Genomic DNA, 20,021 nt, shown 5'->3' with positions numbered 1-20,021 from the left:
GGAGCCAATGCTTCTAGGACTCACTCCATCAGTAGCAATGCTTGATCAGACAGACCACTTGCACTGGGCAGCTGCAAGTCACTCGATAACACATTTACATCTCATGTTGGATAGGAATTAAAATTCTGATTCCAGCTCTGAAATTCGCATTTACATTTGTGACTGTCTCCAGTAAGTTTCCACTTCCTTGCCCGCCTCAGGAGGTTGGACTTCAGGTCTTTTTTCATACCTGCCTCACTGAGAGACTGAGGAACTGGTTCACATAAGAAAAGTATTAAGTAAAATACTTGCCAAAATAATTTTATTTCCTTTGAGCATTCCAATACTTATAAACATACCTTTGTAACATTCCAAGACAACACCATCTGAACACCAAACACTTCTCTGAACGTAGCCATTTTTTTTGTTTTTTTAACAACCACTGCATGAGAACAGGTTCTCCCCTGCTCTCAAAGTAAAAAATTAGGTATGAATGAAGTTGAATTGCTTGGTAACAGAAACATGCAACATATTTTCTTCCATGGAACACAATTTCTTTGCAGTCTCATTTTGCAGGCAGGGACCATTAGAAGCAGATTCTTACCAGGTTTATTATGGGTCACTGGGACACTAAAGTGCATCTGTTCATTACCTCTTCTCAATGCCACATACACTTGTCAGAAATCAGACTGAGAACACTGGTATGGGCTCATGGTTTTAAGGAGTGGTTTCTATTGAGACTCTGGGGGCTTTTCATGTGTATGTTTCTGGTTAGGGTGAGTTGGCACTTTGATACACAGCAGGAGAGCTGTTTGTGGAGTTTTCAACCCAACACAGTCAGTGGCCAAGGCTGATGCATTAGTAATCACAAAATAGTTATTCGGGGTTTGCATTTAAACAAAATGAAAATAAGGGGGTTACTCCAGAGTGCAAGTATGTTTTAATTCAAGCCCTGAGTCCAATATCCCTCTTTTAAGTGACTGTCTCCAAACTGCCTACAATGGTAAATAACAGCACCAGTTCTCTGAGGAGGCCATATTCTATATTTTCTAACTTGTAAAATTTGTTTAACTTTTATAATTTCAAAATAGTCCTTTATATTAATCTAAATCTTTAAAGAACAGGGGATAATTCCATCTTTAGATGGTAATGCTGTTTAGATGATTTTATTATTCATATTAATATATTAGTGTACTCTAAACAAGTACAGTAGACACACATCATCTCTGCCTAAGTGTCTTACGTTCTTAATCCTTAAAAGAATTTCAAACTATAAGCTCTGATGAGAATTTCTGAGCAATGGCCAAAGAACTGCTGTTCACCCTTAGGACACAAGGTAAGCATCAAACTTCTGGCACTCATAGCAAGCCACACTGTCTAAGACCCACTCCCGAGTCACCATGGCAATGTTGTTCTGCTGCTGGATTGCTGGAAGACAAACACACAAATGATACAACTGTTATTAAGGTGTCAAAGCAAGCTTAAGGTGAGCCTAGTGATGTGCTTCAGATTAAACTATTTGCTTCCTGTGTGACACTTTAAAAGCCTCGATAAAAAGCAAATACCTAAAAGCAGTGAAGTGGCACTACTACTCCCTTTAGCAATGCAGGTAATGCTGCTGCTCCAAAGAGAAGAGCCATGTGCCAGCTGGCCAAGCAGGAAGAAGTGACCAGCACAGAATAAACAGAAAAAGCAAAGAATGCAGTCCTTGCTATCTTTTAATTTAGGAGCTCAGTGACAAAACTTTGGTTCCTGTCTGCACAGACATACTGAGTATGTGACAAGCAATGAGTCTCATTAAGACACAAGCAACTTAAAATTACTGAAGTGCTTTCAGACTGTCCTTCCCCATTCCAGGATCTTATTTTCTCATTTTTCCAGTGCCATGGAAACTGCTGGGTTTTTTCATATCATCCTGCTGGCTCCACTTTTTAGCTCAACGTCACTTTAGACTAACGAGCTCCCATTCATCCTGGAACTCCCAGTATCTCATTTAAAAGTCAGTCTGGAACACCTGGACTTTCAAAGTCTCATGGTTTCTTTAGAGCATTTTAAAAGAAAAAAAGGGCAAAATTGTATCAGTTAAAGCTCTGTAGCAAGACATAGTTTCCAGATCAAGAGACTCTTGTTCCATCTGAGGCATTCTCCTGGGGTTCATTAATCCTTCAAGGACACCCTTCTCCACCTTTTAAAAACTATATCAGAAAAGTTTCTGTAAAGCTGATGATAGAGGACAACTGAGCCAACAACATTCATCTGTGCTTCCAGATTTTTCTTTCAAGACATACCTCCATCTCCAGATACAGTAGGGTTTTATTTAGATTCCTCTACAAACCTCTCTGATATTTAGCTCTTTAAGGGACAGAGATGATAAAGATGGTCAATGTGTGCCAGAAAACAGTCCATGAGTGTCACTTTACCTCTATAATCTGTGTTTTCCTTCCAAGCATCTGGTTGCATAACCACAACAGCAGTAGAATTCTAAGATTTTAAGATAAAAAATAAAAATGCTACTGTTATTTTTCTGTCCTCAAATCATTTTCATATCTATCTGCAGAGAGCAATAACTGGGCTAACTCTGCTTCAGAGCATCACTTCAGAGAGGAATTTGAGCAGTAGTAGAGGGAGAAAGACAGATAGTTATCTGGCCCAGATGGATCATTCTTCCAGTACCAGTAAGCCTGTCTTCCTGTGCAGAGTGGCCAGACCTAGAACACATGGATGCTGCCCTGCTGTGCACAGAGCTCCCAAACACCCCTGCAGGCTTCAGTGTGACAAGTCTGGGAAGGGCAGAAAATCTGTCAACATGTTTTACATGATGTGACTGTGGAAGGGTAACACTCAGCAACACTTACTGATGCGTGTGGGAACAGATGAAGCTGCTTCACAACAGAGGCACCACAAAGCTCCACCATCCACTCCAGATGTTCTGAAGAAATCAGATGAACAGTCTGTTACTTCAATGTTTTATATATCACATTGAAGTTGACACAGTATTTGTTCCAAGATACAAACTATCATAATTTGGAAAAGATGTTAAGTCTTGGCAGAATATAAGGCCTTTCACTTCCAAACCTGCTGAGGAGCATCGACTCCCTTTTCCCTCACCCTCTAGTCAGGTTTACACAAAACAGAACACTGAAAAACCTAAGGTGCACATGCCCAAAACTTTAAGTCACAATTTAAAGAGAAAAGGCTCAAATACAAGTATTCAAGAGCATCTAAAAATGACCAGACAGCATGACATTAAAGCTTTTCCTTCACTTCTAGAGAACCAGAGAAAATGTAGATAGAAGGCCTGGTTTGAAATGCAGCAAAAACGGCCAGAGGGGTTCTCAGAGGACATTCAAATAGAAGAGAACCATATTTCCATTCCATCTGGAGATGGAACTGAATAGTTCTTTACCTACACTATACCTCATGGAGGTATTTTGAAAGTTCCAGGGGAAAAGAGGTAAAAAAAGGAGCCAAGAAGAGCAAAGATGTAAAATTCTGGTGAATGCACACAACCCTCCTCAAAATATTTTTCATGCTAAGAATTCATTTAATTCCACTAAAATGACACACCTTTAGTCATATCAGTGAAAGGTCCGTAGCAACAGATCTCAAAGTCTTTAAAGATCTGAAAAGCAAGGAACATGTTAACAGAGTACACACGGGGGTTTTTAAAGGTCAATACTTAATATGCTGGTTTCACTGCACTTGTTATCAAGTAATCACTGTTCTGCAAAGTGTATCCCAAGGTCTTTGTAACCTACAAACCAGAAGAATAACATCAAAGACCTTCAACCCTTATGTTATGTTATAGAAAGAGAGCATTCACTCCAAGTACAGTGAGTCACTTGAGCTTATCTGTTCTGCTGCAGAGCTCACCTTTCATGTATAAAAATGTTTAATTTGTACAACTCTGTATATACAGAACAGCACAGAAACTGGAAGAAGTTCCAGATACTCAGCTAGCACAGTCACATATCTGGAACAATCCAGCAGGACACAGTTTGCACCTTTGATGTGCTTTTACCATTTCAGTCTGAGTCTGTCTAGCCCTTTTAGGACCTTGGTGGTTTCGCCCATTGATTACATCTCCTCTAACTTCAAAGTTCTCCTGGAACACAACATGCACAAGCAAACAGAAGTTAGAGACTGAAAACACTTTCCTGCCAGTTCTACATCAAAACAGGAAGATGTCAGATTTCAGAATTGAAACACTACAAATAAGTGTGTGCAGAAAATGTATAAAAAAGGCTTTTCAAGAGAAATGCTGGAAAACATTAATGAAACTCCTGCAGCATCAGGAAATTTTTAAAGAAACAAGTTATAGTCAATCTGTACAGTAGACTAGCATAGTGAGTAAAAGAAGCAGCATGTTCCAAGACTATAATTAACTTAGCATTAAAGTCTCATTTCAGAGAAATTATTAGTACAAAGTATTATTTTCTTAAGCAAAGAATAGATCTTTTGCTTTATGCCATAATCTACCAATATCAGTAGAAACACCTATAAAAAACATGTCTATAACCTGTTAACAAAATAATAGGGACTCTATGTCTTCAATAAAAATAAACACAAAGTCTAAGTGTGGCTTTCAGTCCTAGCATTTGGTAAAACTGGAATCCCAGGTTTCAGAGCTAAAGTTCCATGTATTAAATGTTTAGACAATATCTGGGGCTACTGATAAGTTCATCTGGTAACAGCATTACTCACCCAAGATAAAAGACCTACCTCATCCAGTATCCTTCCTTCTTTAAAAGACTGAATTACCCCTAAATAAAAAGAGAAAAACAGGACAAGTCATTTCATCCAGCAAAATTGTTCTCCCACTGCCAGTAGTCTGACTTCAGTGCCATATTAAGTGGAAGGTATTTGTACTAAGGGAATGTGGTATTATTGCTGGAAGTGCTTTAAGAATTTGTTTACCTTTTATGAGTAATATAAATTTTACACTAATTGATGCCATGCCTGTCAAATTAAGAGGGAGAAAAGACTTTTGCAAGGATGGGGAGCAATCCCATGTGGTTATTGGAAAGTAGAAAAAGTATGCAGAAAATTAAAGAAGCTGGACTTTGCTGCTTGTTTGTGTTTTTTAATTTTAATTTGATTTTAAGTATTTAGAAGAAACACTGCAAAATATCAGATGCCAAGACATGAAAAGATCCTTTTCTCCTTATGGTAAGATGTGAAGATTACATTTGTGGCAGAAGGGCAGAGACTGTTTAGCTCTGAAACAAGTTATACGTACACTGATAACTAACCACCCATTTCCTTCCTGCAATGCCCAGGAAGTACTTCAGTGTTCGCTCACACACCAGCTCCTTATCTGCAGAGGAAAGAAGAGTAACATCTTTCAGTTCTGCCATTAGGAAAAAAACCCACCAAAACCAGCTGAGGTTATTTGTACCTAAAAACCAAGTTTGCTAAAGTGCAGCAGCAAAATACCCAAAGTACAGGAAGGTTCCAAACCAAAATTCTGATGTCCTGACTCTACTAAACTGAAGGAAACAATAGAAACTAATCACATGTACCACTTATGAAACCTTTTTTAGTTATTCAATAGTGATAAGAGGCAAGAAAAAGCACGATCTCTTTGGGAACTATCTTTGTTTCCTTTTGATTGGTTCTGAACTACTTCAAACTAATGTGCTGTAAACACTTGAAAATTATGACTAAACTGCTGGAGAAACAAGTATCAAGTAACTTGGAACTGCATAAGCAAAAACACCCCTACTCTGATTATGCAAAATAGAGTAAGAAAGATTCCCAAGCTTATACAAAAAATTTATGATAGAGAAAACAATCAATACCTTCTCCTCAAAATTCTTCAAATGCATTGCTGACCTGTCTGCTTGTTGCTTAGACTAAAGGTAAAATTCTGTATGGTCTGTCAATATAGGATTTGGTCCCATAGCTCCCAACAAACCTGTTTTCATTATCACATGGGTTGTTCCTTCAGTAATGTGATTAGATAAAGTGCTCTGAGTTTTTCTCACAAACTTCTGGACCACCAACTGAAAAGCAGTTAAGAAAATTAATAACTAGCAAAACAGATTTAAACCCCCCAGCAGCTGCAGTTTGCAGGAGCTTCACATAATAGAAAAGTTGCTTTACAGTAACTGTTTTATTTATGCTGGCACATAGAATGTTCATTTCCTTAAAAGTTAGAAATTTTGGCATCATTCATCAGACTAAAGTAAAGCAGAGCTCTTGGTATGTTGTTTATAATCCAAAAATCAATTTCTCCTGGAAACTGAGTGCAGAAACAGGTTTATTAGCAACTCAGAATTACCACTGACAGAAACCCTTACTATGGATCAGAACTTGGGTGAAGAAGCATCATATGAGAACACAAAGTGAACCAACCACTCAAACAGCCTCTTCCCCAGCCACAAAGCTTTCTAGAAATCTTCTGGCTTTGGAATAATGTTTTTCCTCTAGACATTAGGAATCATTTAAGAAGTTCAAATGTCACTAAGTTTAATAGTACTATTACAGGCAGTATTCTTCACATTTTTAGGAGGGAAAAAATTTGACTTGAGTTGCTGTGTTACTGATCTGCAGTTCCTACAAGATTAGTTTCTATTATACTTAAGAGATCTCTCTGTAGAGGACTATAGTGGTAATCAGGAATCATTAATAGTGATCTAACTTCTGAAATTTACTTACATGTTCACTGTGATTCAGACCTGACGCCACAATTGACATTTCTTTCCTCTTACTCACAACTAGACTTGCAGCATTTTCTTTCCTAGCTGCATTGTGCAAAACAGGTATAGGAAAACATACATTTCTCTTCAATCCATGTCCTAGCCCACAGCTTTCATCAGTGTTCTGAGCTACAACAGACCCATTTTTGGCTTCTGCAGTTCGAGGGTTAAGAAGCTTTACAGAGGAGGAGTTACTTGGACTCTTCATCACATTTTCAGAGAGATTTGATGAAACAGATGCACTGTTTTGTCTGGTCCCAGATTTCTGCTCCTCTGCATTTTCTGAAGGAAAAGAGAAATACTCCTTGAAAAAATTTCATCTTTCTTGTAGTCATGGCAGAAGGATGCTCCTCTCTCTACCTTTTAGGTTTAAGTTCTGCAGTCAGTTCTTTTCCTTATGTGCTTATTACTTCCTCTTTGCCTTTATCATTACTTTTTCCTGATCTAGGCGAGACACTAGAATAGCCATGAAACTGCTAGTAGTGTATTTGTAAAAAACTATGAATTTACAAGTGAGACAGAAAATCTATTACTGTCAAAATGCTGTCCAACCCCATCCTGATGGGCAGCCATGCAGCTGGACTACCAAACAAGAAGTAATGGACTTTTAATTTGATCAGGAACATATAAATTAAAATCCTTGATTTACAAGATAAACTTGTGTATCTTGCTGGTATGCAAAACCATGAAAAGAACAGGAAAAAAACCCACCAGAAATCAAAATGCATTGCTTCCCTCTTAAATGTTACCTGCTTCAAGCTGACACTGCCTGTATTCTTGCACTGCTTCCTGCAGAGGTTTCATCTTTTCAGAAGAAATTTCGTACTCTTGAACACCATCACTCTCAAGGCTTTTCTCCAGATCTGGTCTCTCTAACAAACAGGATTTAGAAGATGGAAGCAACAATTCCGGAGACCTTGAGAGAGGCAAATTGATATACCTTTTTCACTCTTCTAAGTATCAGAGTCATGTAGCAACAGCAAAGCTATTATAATTGCTCAGAAGTATTTATTTAAAGATTTTACATTTTTAATACACTTTTAGAAATAAATGAAGACAAAATCAAAATACTGACCCTTTATCTTGTCTCATTTGTTCCATTTCAAATGTTCTTTCACTACTGGGCTGTGGCAGTTCCCTACGGATAGGCAAAAACTCACAGTCCTGACTTCCATGCTGCTTTAGCACTGCTTCAAGCACAGCCATTTCTTGCTGAAGTTTTTTCAGACTATTTTGCATAGCATTCTTCTGCTGCAAAGGAGACACAGGAGTGCCAACATCAGCAAACTTGGGATTCAACAAATGCTTGAAAAATTAGAAACAGCAAAATTGTTTTGAATCAGTTTTTGGAATGTGTTGAAAAGGTGATTGAGGTGCTTTTACTGTAACAAATAGTGCACACAACCCACATAAGAAACAAAAACGCCCAACCAACCACACACTCACTTATTTCACATTATTTCAGTTTTAATTGCTCAGAGTCTAACCAGTAAAAAGAAACCAAGCCACAGAACTTCTGCACAAATATTTGTCTGAACTGCATTAGTAACTTAAAATTTAATAACGAACTGGAAGGATATTGATAACACACCAGTGTTTTGGCCAGTGCTGAGCAGGGCTGGCACAGCAGCAGCACTGCAACATTCCTTCCCCAGTCAAGGGCAAGATCCTGGGAGGGGACACAACTAGGCCAGCTGGCCCACACGAAGCAAAGGGACATTTCAGAGCATATGAGTCAGCTCATATAGAAAAGCGAAGGGAAGGACAAGAAAGGTGGGGGCATTGGTTGTTTGCCTGCTCAGCCGCTGCTCCGTGTGCTGAAACTCTCCCTGCAGCCTGGGAAGTGGCTGCTGATGGGGAGCAGAGAATGAACCTTGTTCTGTTCCTCTTCACCTGTGCACAAGCAAACTTTGGATTTTGCTTTAGTTACGTGCTTGATCTCAACCTATGAGTTGTTTTCCATCTTATTCTCTCTTCCCTGTCCAGCTGGGAAGGGCAGTGATAGGGCAGCTGAGTGGGCACTGGGGACACAGCCAGGGCCAGCCCACCACACCAATAGCACATGAGCTGTGGCCATTGTCACATAAGGTTACTGGGCAGGGCAAAGTGGGAGAAATAATGGTATAGAAGCAGTTCTACAGTTCTTCATTGATTATGCTTTTGGAAGTTATTTAGACACAAAGAATTACGATGAAAGCAGTTTCCCAATGTACTCACTTCACAGCTTTCCTGTACTTGCTTGCTTCCTAGCATGCAAGCTACTTCCAGTATTTAGTGCATAAACTCAGTTACCTGTGTAGTAAGGATTTCACCCTGAGAGAATGGTCCACATGAATCTTCTACAATACTTGTTTCACTGTCATATCCAGATGCTTCATCTTGAAGGTAGAAATAAATAATCTGAGTTAGTTAAAGAGAAAAAACACCAAACAACAACAACCCAACAAACATTATCCATAATCTTTTACCATATAAACCTTTTGGACAACTATTACCTATAACACTGAAGTGACAAGTTTTGAAAACACTGAAATTAGAAGCACAGATCTAATTAACATTTTGAAGAATACCATGTCACACCAATGGCAAAGGAAGCAGAAATCAGTGTTTCAACAGGGATGACAGTGTCCTAAACATTTATGAAGGCCACAAAAAGGTCATAATATTTGCTACAAAATTCTACAGCCAATTTCAGCAAACATTTCTTTGAGGAAAAAGCTTAGGTAGGCTGTATGAAATTCTGCTGACAATGCAAGTATCACACTGCAGTAAGAGAGCATTTCCCTCAAAAATGAATTACCATCAGACAGTGAGCCTCTGGTGTCCAGTCTGTTCATTTTCACTCCAAAGAAAGAAGACTAGAACATAATTTTTAGGAAATAAACCACTGGGCACAAACAAAAGTTTGGTTGTTTAGGGGTGATACATTTCTTTTGAAGAACAAGCACCCCATAAATATAGAACAAAGCTCCCATGCAAACGCCAAAAACCTGCGTGTAATGACATTACAAACACAGCCACAGAGAAAAATCTTGGTTTATACCTAGGTTTGTTCCCATGTTTGGGTCTTCTTGGCATTCATCTTTGAAGCTAGTTTTGGTTCTTCTCAGCCCTCCATTACAAACTTGGAAAGTTTCTTCACTCTCATTCACAGTGCTCACTTGTTCGGATGCTTCAACTTGTAGCAAAGGTTTCTTCAGCTCTTGTGCTCCATTAACTGATTCTTCAGACGTGGACTGGGAAGAAAATAAGTTGACAGAGCATTCTGACTCCTGGCTGGGTGAAACACACACATCAGGCATTTTCTGCATAATATTGTCATCATTACTTCCACTGTGAGGCAACATGTTGGGACTTGCTGAAGACTCTATCACAGATGTCACTTGTTTATCCATAGGCAAAGGTGTGCTTATTGATTTGCCAAATATTAATGTCTGAAAACATGGTAAATCTTCATCCTCACAGGATTCTTCATCTGAAGATGGCAGTTTCTGTGCTCGTTTTCGAGACTTTTGCATACCTTGAGATCTTGGCTTAGAACCAGCATTTCTATTGTGCAGTTCTTTCCCTGGGGCACTGTTGCTTCTTTTTACAAAGACTGCAGATTGTTCTCTCCTATCAGTTTCACAAAAGTTTGTGTCCTCGTCAGTATCAGCACCAGAGGACAATAAGCCATCAGGGCTTTCAGACAAACCTGTAAAATAACTGCTCCCTCTAATGGGCTCTTCTAGAGCCTCTGCAACTAAACACTCAGGCATTGCTGTGCTAGCAGTTTGGGTTGCTTGTTCTTCAGTCCCCTTTACTCGTTTTCTTTTGCTTTTGCTAGTTTTTCTCCTATTGCCTTCACAGCTGAATTCAGCAGGGCTTTGCTGACAAGTTGCAGGACAAATCATTGATGTGGATTGAAACCGCAGAATTGTTCCTTTGCCATCAAAAACTTTGGTCTTTCCTGCTAGATTGTTTTCTGAACTGAATTCTATTTCATGGCCTGTGTTTAAATCTGTTTGTTTGGAATTGTACTCTTCTGTGTTACTCTCATCACTTCGGCTCCTTTTATTTTTGATTGGATTTTCCCTTAACTCACTTTCTACTGCTGTGTCAGTTGACACTGGCTTTTCATTGCCCTGCTCTCCTTTTAATGATCCATTTTTGCCCTCAGCCCCAGCAGCCCCCGTTGTCACTGGTGTCAGAGTCTCTTCCTTTGCAGGCTGTGGAACAGCATGTCTGGGTTCTCCTGTGCTGACAACAAAGCAAGTCACATGATCACGACAGGCAGACTCACAGGTCTTAAGCTTCTCTTTGTCAAAAACCCTACTCAAACTTTCAGCAGTTGTTTTCTCTTCTTGCAAGTTTTCTGGTTGTAAATGTTTGCTACGCTTGTTTTCTACCTGAGCAGCACATGATGGATTTAAAGTTTCAGAATCTGGATCTTCCACTGCACAGGTCTGCCTGGGAGTCTGATAAAGGCTGAAGGACAAGCGTTTTGAATGCCTGAATATATTTCGCAGATACTGTGTGTCCAATTCACTGTCTTCAACTTCCTTGGTCAATTCCAAAACATTTTTAGCCAATGGCAATTTTTCAGTTCTGAAGTTTCCTGGAACACTTTGTGAATCATGCCCAAACTCCTGTGGAAAAGCAGTAAATGGTTCAGTAATTTCTTCGGTCTGGTGGGAAGCAGTTTCTACAGCAGGCACTGAAGGGGGCTGTATGAGGATAGGGCTACCCTGTATTTCACTATCTTGTGAACCTGCATGAGATGCAAAGGATCCACAATTTGAATGATGACATGAAGATGCAGGATTGAAGAGAGTTTTTCCAGTTTCTGCAGTGTCAGACAAACTCTTTAGATGAACCTGCACTTCATTTGCTTCCACATCACCTTCCTTCAGATTAGTGCCTGCCTTGTAACTCAACATACCCTGAGGCTCACACAGGTCTTTGCATTCAGCAGTGTGAGTTGCCACATTCCTTCGGTCTTCAAAGAAAGACCCTCCATGATCACTGTCATTCTTTCTTGCTCCCTTTACTATTACTCCTTTTCCTGTTTCTTTTATCATTTCTTCAGAAAGTAACTGAAGCCTCCTGCTGCGCCTGACTTGGTTTTGCTCAGAATCAGCTTTCCTGAGCTCTCCACTGCTCGGGTAGCTATCGATCTGTGGCTCAGCTGGATCAGGGGACACAGAGTTTCTATCCACTACTAACGGTAGGGCACACATGGTTCTGGTGGAATGCCTGCATCTTTTTGCTGCAGAACTTTTTTTGGTGCTTTTCTGATCACTATTACACGTTTCTACCTCCCCATCACAGTGCTTGCTAGTCATCTTTTCAGCAGCTTTTTTCCACGTGGACCCTCCTCCTTCTTCAAGTTCTGTAAGTGTATTATCCATTCTCTTCTGAGAGAGGTGACTCTCATTAACAGCAACACTTCCATCACATCTTTTCTTTTCAGCATCTCCAAGGCACCAGTTAACACTTTGAGGGCTCACATCTGCCTCTTCTGTGTCTTTTTTCTTAATGAAATCCTCAGGTTGCAGGACACAGGCATTCCTCCTTTTCCGTTTGAGTCTGTCTTTACTGGAATTATTCAAGCACTTATCAGCAGTAAGATCTTCCTTTTTTGTAGTAGGTAAATTATGTCTCAAGGTAGAAGGGGGATTTGATTTCCTCTCTCTCTTGTATGTTTTTCCAAATATTTTATCTTTGATGCTATCAGCTGTTTGTCTTGACCATCTCTTGTTTTCTTCAATGACTGCAACTTCCATGGAATCTACCACAGGGTCAGTCTTTTCTGAAATACAGGATTCTTTATCTGATGAACACACATCTCCTTCACCTGAAACATCAGTGGCTCCAGCAGAATGATCCAGGGAAGAACTGGAAGACAGACTCTCATTGCTTTTTGAAAACCATTCATTGACTTTCTGAATGCTTTGCTTCACTCTCTTTCCAGAGACTGGATTCAGGGTGGCAGAGTGAAGTGTCTTTGGTTTCTCCAGAGGAAGTTCTTTGTCGTGGAAAGAGTCATTCTCAGGTTCATACACGTCCTCAACTTCCACACTTTGTACAACAGTATCCATTTCCTTGCTTTTATCCAGCCTGCTCTCCGAGCTACCTTTTAACTCAAACACTTTGTTTTCACTGCTGTACTGAGTTTGCTCTTCATCCATTTCTTCCGTGTCCTCAAACGATACACCCCTGTTAACTATGGGACTGGTGTTATCTGTTCTGTCACATTTCTCTGAAAGTAGGTCTGCAGTAAGAACATTTAAGAGAGAACTCTGGCATTCAGTCATATTCAATTGCTCAGGTTTGGCACATTCAGTGATGCTCCGAGTGGTTTTCTTGCTCAAGCCTTCCTTTACGAAATCACTTTCACCTGTTGGATTTATAGGTGTTATAAATTATTAAGCCCTGTTTTACACACACAAGCAAAAGAAGAAGCTTAATGGCTATTTTGTTTTATAATAACTGTTCTGATTTCCCCTCTAACCAGAACATTACACTGACCAAATCTCCCTCTAGAGAAAAGCAGAAAGATCACACTACATACGTTTTTCTAAACTCCTACATGAATTACCAAACAGTTTGTGCTACAAGCAATAATGTGGCTCATGTAGAACAGGTTAAGTTTTGCACTTTGATCAAGTTACTTTTTCCCTTTCTGTTCTTGTGCACAGAATATCCACATTTTCAGTATCTAGTCTACCAGAATAGTCTTGTATTATAGTGTCACTAACTGCAGGCATCAGCAGAACTACAACATACAAGACTGCAACTATATCTATATATATCTATTAATATATAATCATGTGAAATGGAAGTCTTACAACTTGTGTTTCTTTCAAGCTTAATCACTATTGTAACCAAAATAACAAACACACCTATGACATTTGGTAGTGTTATTTCTTTGGCACACTGCTTGTCAGGCTGTGCATTGGAAGAAATTTCATTCCCCTTCTCAGCACTCTCAAGTTCTTCCACTTTTTCTTGAGAAAAAATCTGAACTGCTGCTTTGTCTTGAAACCTGTTGGGAAGGGAAATCTTCTTTCACTACAGAGAAAGCCACAAGAAACAGAATAGAAGATGATACTTGTTTTTCCCTTTTTGCTCTCTGAAACAGTTTCTAGAGAAGTCAGACTGCATGATTGACACTCACCACAACCAGATCCCTTCAGAATTTCAGGCCACATCTTTAAAAGATCCCCTCTTCCATTCCTGAATTTAACACCTACTTTCTAAAGCATAGTACCTACTTTTTCTATTGAAGAACCAATGTTTATCTAAGTAACAAAACATTTAGAAAACAATTTTAAAGCATATAATACACAAACTGTTGGAACTACTCATTCTACCCTAATGCTCTTGAAGCTGAAGGTCATTTGTCAGCTTAAGAATTCTATCAGTCCTGTGCTAAGGAACTAAAACATAAGGATGAGAATATTGAACTACTGTCTGTAGAAAATATGAATTCCTTATTCACCTTTACTTACCTGGTTTTGCTTACGTGGTTAGAAAACTCCTCAAATTCAGAACCTGAAAATAAACCAGCTGTTAGTCTGGTTGGAATGATTCAGAGAAAGGCGACTTGCCAGATTCGGTGTTTATCATCATATGCTTGCCTAGTTCTTTCTAGAGGTAGATGCTTTCAACTTTTATGAGATGAATTCAAGTTCAATTGTGAAGTATTTAATCTAATTATGATTTCTATGCATAAATATCAACATAGTTCCACCATAAAATTCTGTTTAAATACTGAGACCTACTAAGAGTTAATTAGATAAAAATGAGTTTCTAATTTCTAAATTTATACATGAAACAGCTGCCAGTATTTAGAATTTTGAACTGGAAATCAGAGCAATATATTAAAAAGTCTGTCTCAGAGCCTTTGATCCTGGCAGAAGTAAAAAAAAAAACAAAACTATGCATGGCCTCTGTTTTGTTTCTCACATCAGTCAACACCAAATGAAATGAAATTCTGAAAAGCCAGGATAGATAGCAATGAAATCTTAGTTTCTCAAAGAGATTTCCTATCTGAAACATTGATGACAAGGCTTAGTATTCTTTAAAAAACAGTAGTTACTTTAGCTGTAACAGCTAACAGCTTTTTGCACACCTGTAAGCATCACCTCTTCCTTGGATCTTGTACACTGAGGCTTAAGGGTTCACTACAGCAGGACTATCCCATAATATAATCAATTATGTAAAAACCCTTTTGATTTACCAACTTGGAATTGCCCATAACTTGTCCCTTTGTTGTCCTCATGGATGTTAAATTAGTGTTTATAAAAAGACTTTGAACTTTATCACCTTTCATTAATTTGCAAGCATTATAAATAAGATCAGCTAGTGTGGATCTACAACAGATCTTACCAAGCTCCGTATAAATCCCTTTTTCAGAGTTACATTTCTGGGGTTTGTTTCTTAGGTTACACTTTTTCATCCTCATATCTGTAAGCTGAGTATTCCCAGTTGCTTCCTGTTGACAGGAGAACAGAAAGGAAGTTATTTATAACAGTAGATTATTTATAAAAAAATACAATTAAACTATAGCTGGAAACTCTGAAATAAATACTCAGTCATGTGCATTGTCAGGCTTTGTGCAAAAACCCAACCTGAGTAATTTATTATAGTTATTGGTAATGGAACATGTCAACAGAAACAATTATCATTGATTTGACAGGTCACATCATTAACAGTTTGATCTTACATTCTGTATTATCTGACATTCTATTTAGCACCAAACAAGAGAGAACAGAAACAGAGTACCATGGACAGCCACACCCCCAAGTTACCAAGCTGGGTAGTGCCTTAAGAATCCCAAGAAACAGTTATGATCTTACAACCAAAAAAGTCAAACCCTACAAGAAGTTTGACAGCCTCATGGCACAAGCAGGACAAACAAATTTTCAATCCTGGTTTCAGTAAGAGACTGGCAATATCATCTGTAAGTTCAAGTCATTCATGTAAATATCTTTTTCAGCAGGTTAGGAAGACAAAAAAATGTAGATGTCTTTGTCCAGAATATTATGCAAGGCCAACAGCAATCTCAGACCAATCCAAACCCCCCAGCTTTGTTCTTTTATGTGTATGAATCTTTATACATTCCACATAAACTTTTAAACAATCCACAAAAATAAAATGGGAAACAACAATTACCGAGGTAAAGCTTTCTTGTCCATTTTCTTTAGCACCTTTTCTGTTTCTGAAGCCCTTACTTTGAATGACAGAACTTTCTTTACACAAGAACTCTGCAGCAGTGGCTTCTGTGGATGTTTGAGGAAAGTGGTGACTCTTTAAAACTGAAAAAGTTAATAGAAAAAGAAAACTTTTACACTGACTATGACACAGGTATTACACATGAATGAAATAGCCTTGCACAGACTCTATGCACCTAGTGCATATCTGGCTAAAGAACAATTATCAAAGAAAGAATCTTGTGAAACTATTAAGTCTGATTGTTCTTTCTGAGTACTCTTCAAGTATTAAGTAAAATCTTGATCTCACCCACTAGTTTTTCCAACCAATTTTAATTACATAGATAACCTAGCAAGAACAGGATCTAATACTGCTGATGTTAGAATGGCTGAGCAAGCTGAAAAGAATTTGAAAACAGTCTATTCTTCACAGCACAATATACAAAACCCCTCCCCAAACAGAAGTCAATAACCACCATCTGCCCCCAACCACAACATCTTGTTTATCAAAGTATAAATAGGCACCTCTGACCTGCCAATGCCCTTTACAAGGCACTCAGTACTAGAAAGGATCAATTTGAATTCTCAAGGGGTCTATCTGAATGGGACAAGTAAACATACATGGCTACAGCATCTGCTAATTCAGGCTCTGGGACTGTTTAACAAGTTAATATTGCAAGGCTGGGAATAATCAAGAGCAGGACTTTACTTCACAATTACAGATTAAACACTATTTGGTATACATTGAGCCATATTTCAGGAACTGAACACAAGACTGGGTGGAGTTACCAAAACACAGCAAACTGTTCAAGAGGTTTTCGTAAGGAAATCTTGGAAACTTAATGGAACTTACAGTTTTACATTCAAGAAAAAACATTTTGATATTCTTTCCCCATATTTAGTACTGCACATTAACTATGATATAAATGTCAAAACCTGATTTAAAAAAAAAGTAGGGGCACACATTCCCAACACTTACACTTCACTCCAGTGTCAAGCTCAAAAGCGTGTATAGTTTCCAACAATCCTTCAATTAGCTGCTTAAACCTGGAATTTTCCTTCAGACTTCTGAAATAATATCAGTATTTGAGTTGTTTTAAGAGAAATGAATGTCTTAACTGCACATACTTCTTTCTCTGAGAATCGAGGCTGAGCAAACCAAGACATAAAACTCCAAAGTGGAAGATGAGACAACAAGAAATTGTTGGCAAGATTAACAACAGAATTCCCCCAAAACACCGTGATTATGGGAATTAAAACTCTCACAGAAGGGAACATTTCATATTTTTCCTCATGTAAATTTAGGAGAGTTGTAAGGATTGAACGTTAATATGGCACAGACTTTTGTTAACAGAGGTTTGTTCCCTGTGAACACCTGGAAAATGCTTAGACTGAAGCAGGCACTACTGTCACTCCTTTAGAAATGAACATTTTATTTAATAACCACCTTCTTATTTTTTTCTGCAGTCTTACATTAAGACATTTTAAGACAATCACCTGCCTTTCCTCACAGTTCAAACCTCTCATCCTCAAGCCCCCTTACAAAGAGGTTTCTCACCTCTTGGTAACTTCAGTCTTACACAGAGGACACTGGGCCACACCTTTTTTCTTTTTGCTGAGAAGTTTGAACATGCAGAACCTAGGAAAGAATAACAGTCTTGATGGTAGCAAGATAAGATTATTTTCCTAAAAACCGAGTGTGCACATTCATGACTTAGTAGAAACCTTTTGTTACCAAATTTTATTCTTATTCTGGTGTTACAGTGAGTTAATTGATCCCCTTTCACACATCAGTTCTCTCTTCCACCACTCTGATTTTTCCCCTAAAGTGGCTACACGTGAAGATATCAAAACACAGTACACAGACTTGAGTAGCAAGGAAGAAGTGACCATGGAAACTAAAACCAGACCGACCAAGAATTGCATTTACAGGTTTTCAAACCCACCTGCAGAACGTGTGATCACATTTTGTTGAAACTGGCTCTTGCACCACATCCAAGCTACAAAAATGAAAAGAAGAGCACAGAAGTTACAGACATTGTAGGGATCCAGAGGGTAACTTGGACTTTGCTATTTCAGCATTCGTTTGCATTAAAAAACTACAGACCTCACTCACTTTTCAGAGACAAGGGATAAAGATACACCCTGCTATACAAAAAATACTCTAATCCAATCAGATACATATTTTTTCCCTCTCTGGACCCAGGACTGACATATTTAGGTTGTGACAGAAAAGCAAAATTTACCAGAACATAAGACAAAACATAGGTTCTGTCTTAAACTTTCTCACTTGAGGCTCATAAAATATCAGTGTACTTGGTCTTAAACGAGAATCTCTTTGCTTTCTTGTAAATCACAAAACTGACAAAGCATTTATGAAGAAAGAAAAAAGACAAAACCCCCAAAGTCTCAATAACTCTGCTAATAATGCTGCCGGGATTACCATATCGGGCACTCCAAGTTCTTCTGCATAGCTGAAAGCACATTTTGTACACATCCAACAGTAATCACTGAGAAGTCCATCCTTCACAACCAAAAATAGTCTAGAGACAAAAACAAAATCATGACCAGCTTTGTTTCTGCTCTATTGCATCCCATAACCGCCTCCTCCCGCGTGGCTCTCCCCCAGCCTGTGGAATGGAATCGAATAAGCTGCTTTTCCTTCAGTAAGTTTACAGCGTAGAGCTCTTACTTTGGACGCTGACAGGTAAAGCCTCTCAAGCAATCGGAAGGGGTTTACAGCAGCATTCAACAGAGCACCAAACAGCGGAAGAGGAGGTGGAAAGGGATGAAGAGAAGACGGCAGACGCGCTTATGCAAAGGACCCTGGGCCTACCTACGCGAGCCAGCAGAGGCGAGACCCGGCAGCAAACACGGAGAGCTCTGAAAACAAAGACAAAACACTCGAGCTTCCCGCGGAGGCAGCTCGGGGCTGGAGGGGCGCTGCCGGTAAGGCCCGTCCGCAGCCTGAGGCGAAGCGTCCCAGCACCAGCTCACCGCACAGGAAGCGCGGCCGCGGGGCCGGGGCAGGGGCCGGGAGCAGGAGCAGGGGGCAGGGGGCAGGGGCCGGGAGCAGGGGGCAGGGAGCAAGGGGCAGGAGCAGGGGGCAGAGGGCAGGGGGCAGAGGGCAGGAGCAGGGAGCAGGGGGCAGAGGGCAGGGGGCAGAGGGCAGGGGGCAGAGGGCAGGAGCAGGGAGCAGGGGGCAGAGGGCAGGGGGCAGAGGGCAGGGGGCAGAGGGCAGGGGGCAGAGGGCAGGAGCAGGGGGCAGGAGCAGGGGCCGGGGGGCCGGGAGCAGGGGCCGGGAGCAGGGGCCGGGAGCAGGGGCCGGGAGCAGGGGCCGGGAGCAGGAGCAGGGGGCAGGAGCAGGAGCAGGGGGCAGGAGCAGGGGGCAGGAGCAGGGGGCAGGGGCCAGGGAGCAGGAGGCAGGGGGCAGGGAGCAGGGGGCAGGGGCCGGGAGCAGGGGGCCGGGAGCAGTGGGCAGGGGGCAGGGGCAGGGGCCGGGAGCAGGGGGCCGGGAGCAGGGGGCCGGGAGCAGTGGGCAGGGGGCAGGGGGCAGAGGGCAGGGGGCAGGGGCCGGGAGCAGGGGGCCGGGAGCAGGGGGCAGAGGGCAGGGGGCAGGGGCCGGGAGCAGGGGGCAGGGGGCAGGGGGCAGGAGCAGGGGGCAGGGGGCAGGAGCAGGGAGCAGGGAGCAGGGGGCAGGAGCAGGGGGCAGGAGCAGGGGGCAGAGGGCAGGGGGCAGAGGGCAGGGGGCAGAGGGCAGGGAGCAGGGGGCAGAGGGCAGGGAGCAGGGGGCAGGGAGCAGGGGGCCGGGGTTGTGCGGGCCGGTCCCCGTACCGGGCTGGTCCCTCAGCAGCGCTCCGAGCGCCCCATTTCGCGCCCTTTCCACCGCTCAGCGCGCAGCCAATCCGGTCCCGCGGCGCGGGCACGTGGTCACCGCAACGTTCTGTTATAGGTTTCTTCGCCGCGGGGGGGCGGGGCCGGCTGTGACCTGATTGGCGCTGGCCCCCGCCGCGCATGCGCACTGCCTAGACGCGGATGTGCGTGGCTGCCGCGCGCTGCGCGCGCGCCCGGCTGTGTTTATTGTTGTGGTTCTCCTGCGCCCGGCCCCGCCTCCCCCAATCGGATTGGTGGACAGGATGAGCGG

The 20,021-nt window shown here is 41.2% G+C and overlaps 1 protein-coding gene across 3 annotated transcripts; it reads right to left on the bottom strand.

Annotated features, from left to right (window-relative positions):
- Window positions 1–295: 295 nt before the first annotated feature.
- Window positions 296–19,754, bottom strand: BRCA1 (BRCA1 DNA repair associated). Of its 3 annotated transcripts, none has more exons than XM_071577619.1 (23): window positions 19,712–19,754; window positions 18,570–18,760; window positions 18,321–18,420; window positions 17,824–17,877; window positions 17,436–17,516; window positions 16,857–16,945; window positions 15,840–15,982; window positions 15,054–15,159; window positions 14,174–14,216; window positions 13,565–13,707; window positions 9,724–13,059; window positions 8,973–9,058; window positions 7,756–7,931; window positions 7,430–7,596; window positions 6,640–6,962; window positions 5,897–5,984; window positions 5,219–5,296; window positions 4,702–4,742; window positions 4,001–4,084; window positions 3,547–3,601; window positions 2,835–2,908; window positions 2,400–2,460; window positions 296–1,407 (listed from the first exon to the last, which is right to left on the bottom strand). In XM_071577619.1, exons 3-23 carry the CDS (start codon window positions 18,398–18,400, stop codon window positions 1,304–1,306), a joined length of 5,412 nt encoding a protein of 1,803 aa, XP_071433720.1. In that variant the 5' UTR covers window positions 18,401–18,420; window positions 18,570–18,760; window positions 19,712–19,754; the 3' UTR covers window positions 296–1,303. The 3 variants fall into 3 exon arrangements, with proteins under 3 accessions (XP_071433720.1, XP_071433718.1, XP_071433719.1); XM_071577617.1 differs by having other exon boundaries at window positions 18,714–18,760; XM_071577618.1 differs by lacking the exon at window positions 19,712–19,754 and having other exon boundaries at window positions 18,714–18,785.
- Window positions 19,755–20,021: the final 267 nt, after the last annotated feature.

Source organism: Pithys albifrons, chromosome 25 (assembly GCF_047495875.1).
Source record: "Pithys albifrons albifrons isolate INPA30051 chromosome 25, PitAlb_v1, whole genome shotgun sequence".
In the NCBI taxonomy this organism is placed as follows: Eukaryota; Metazoa; Chordata; class Aves; order Passeriformes; family Thamnophilidae; genus Pithys; species Pithys albifrons.
The sequence above is the reverse complement of the archived record's forward strand: the minus strand, read 5'-3'. Positions and strand labels throughout refer to the sequence as shown.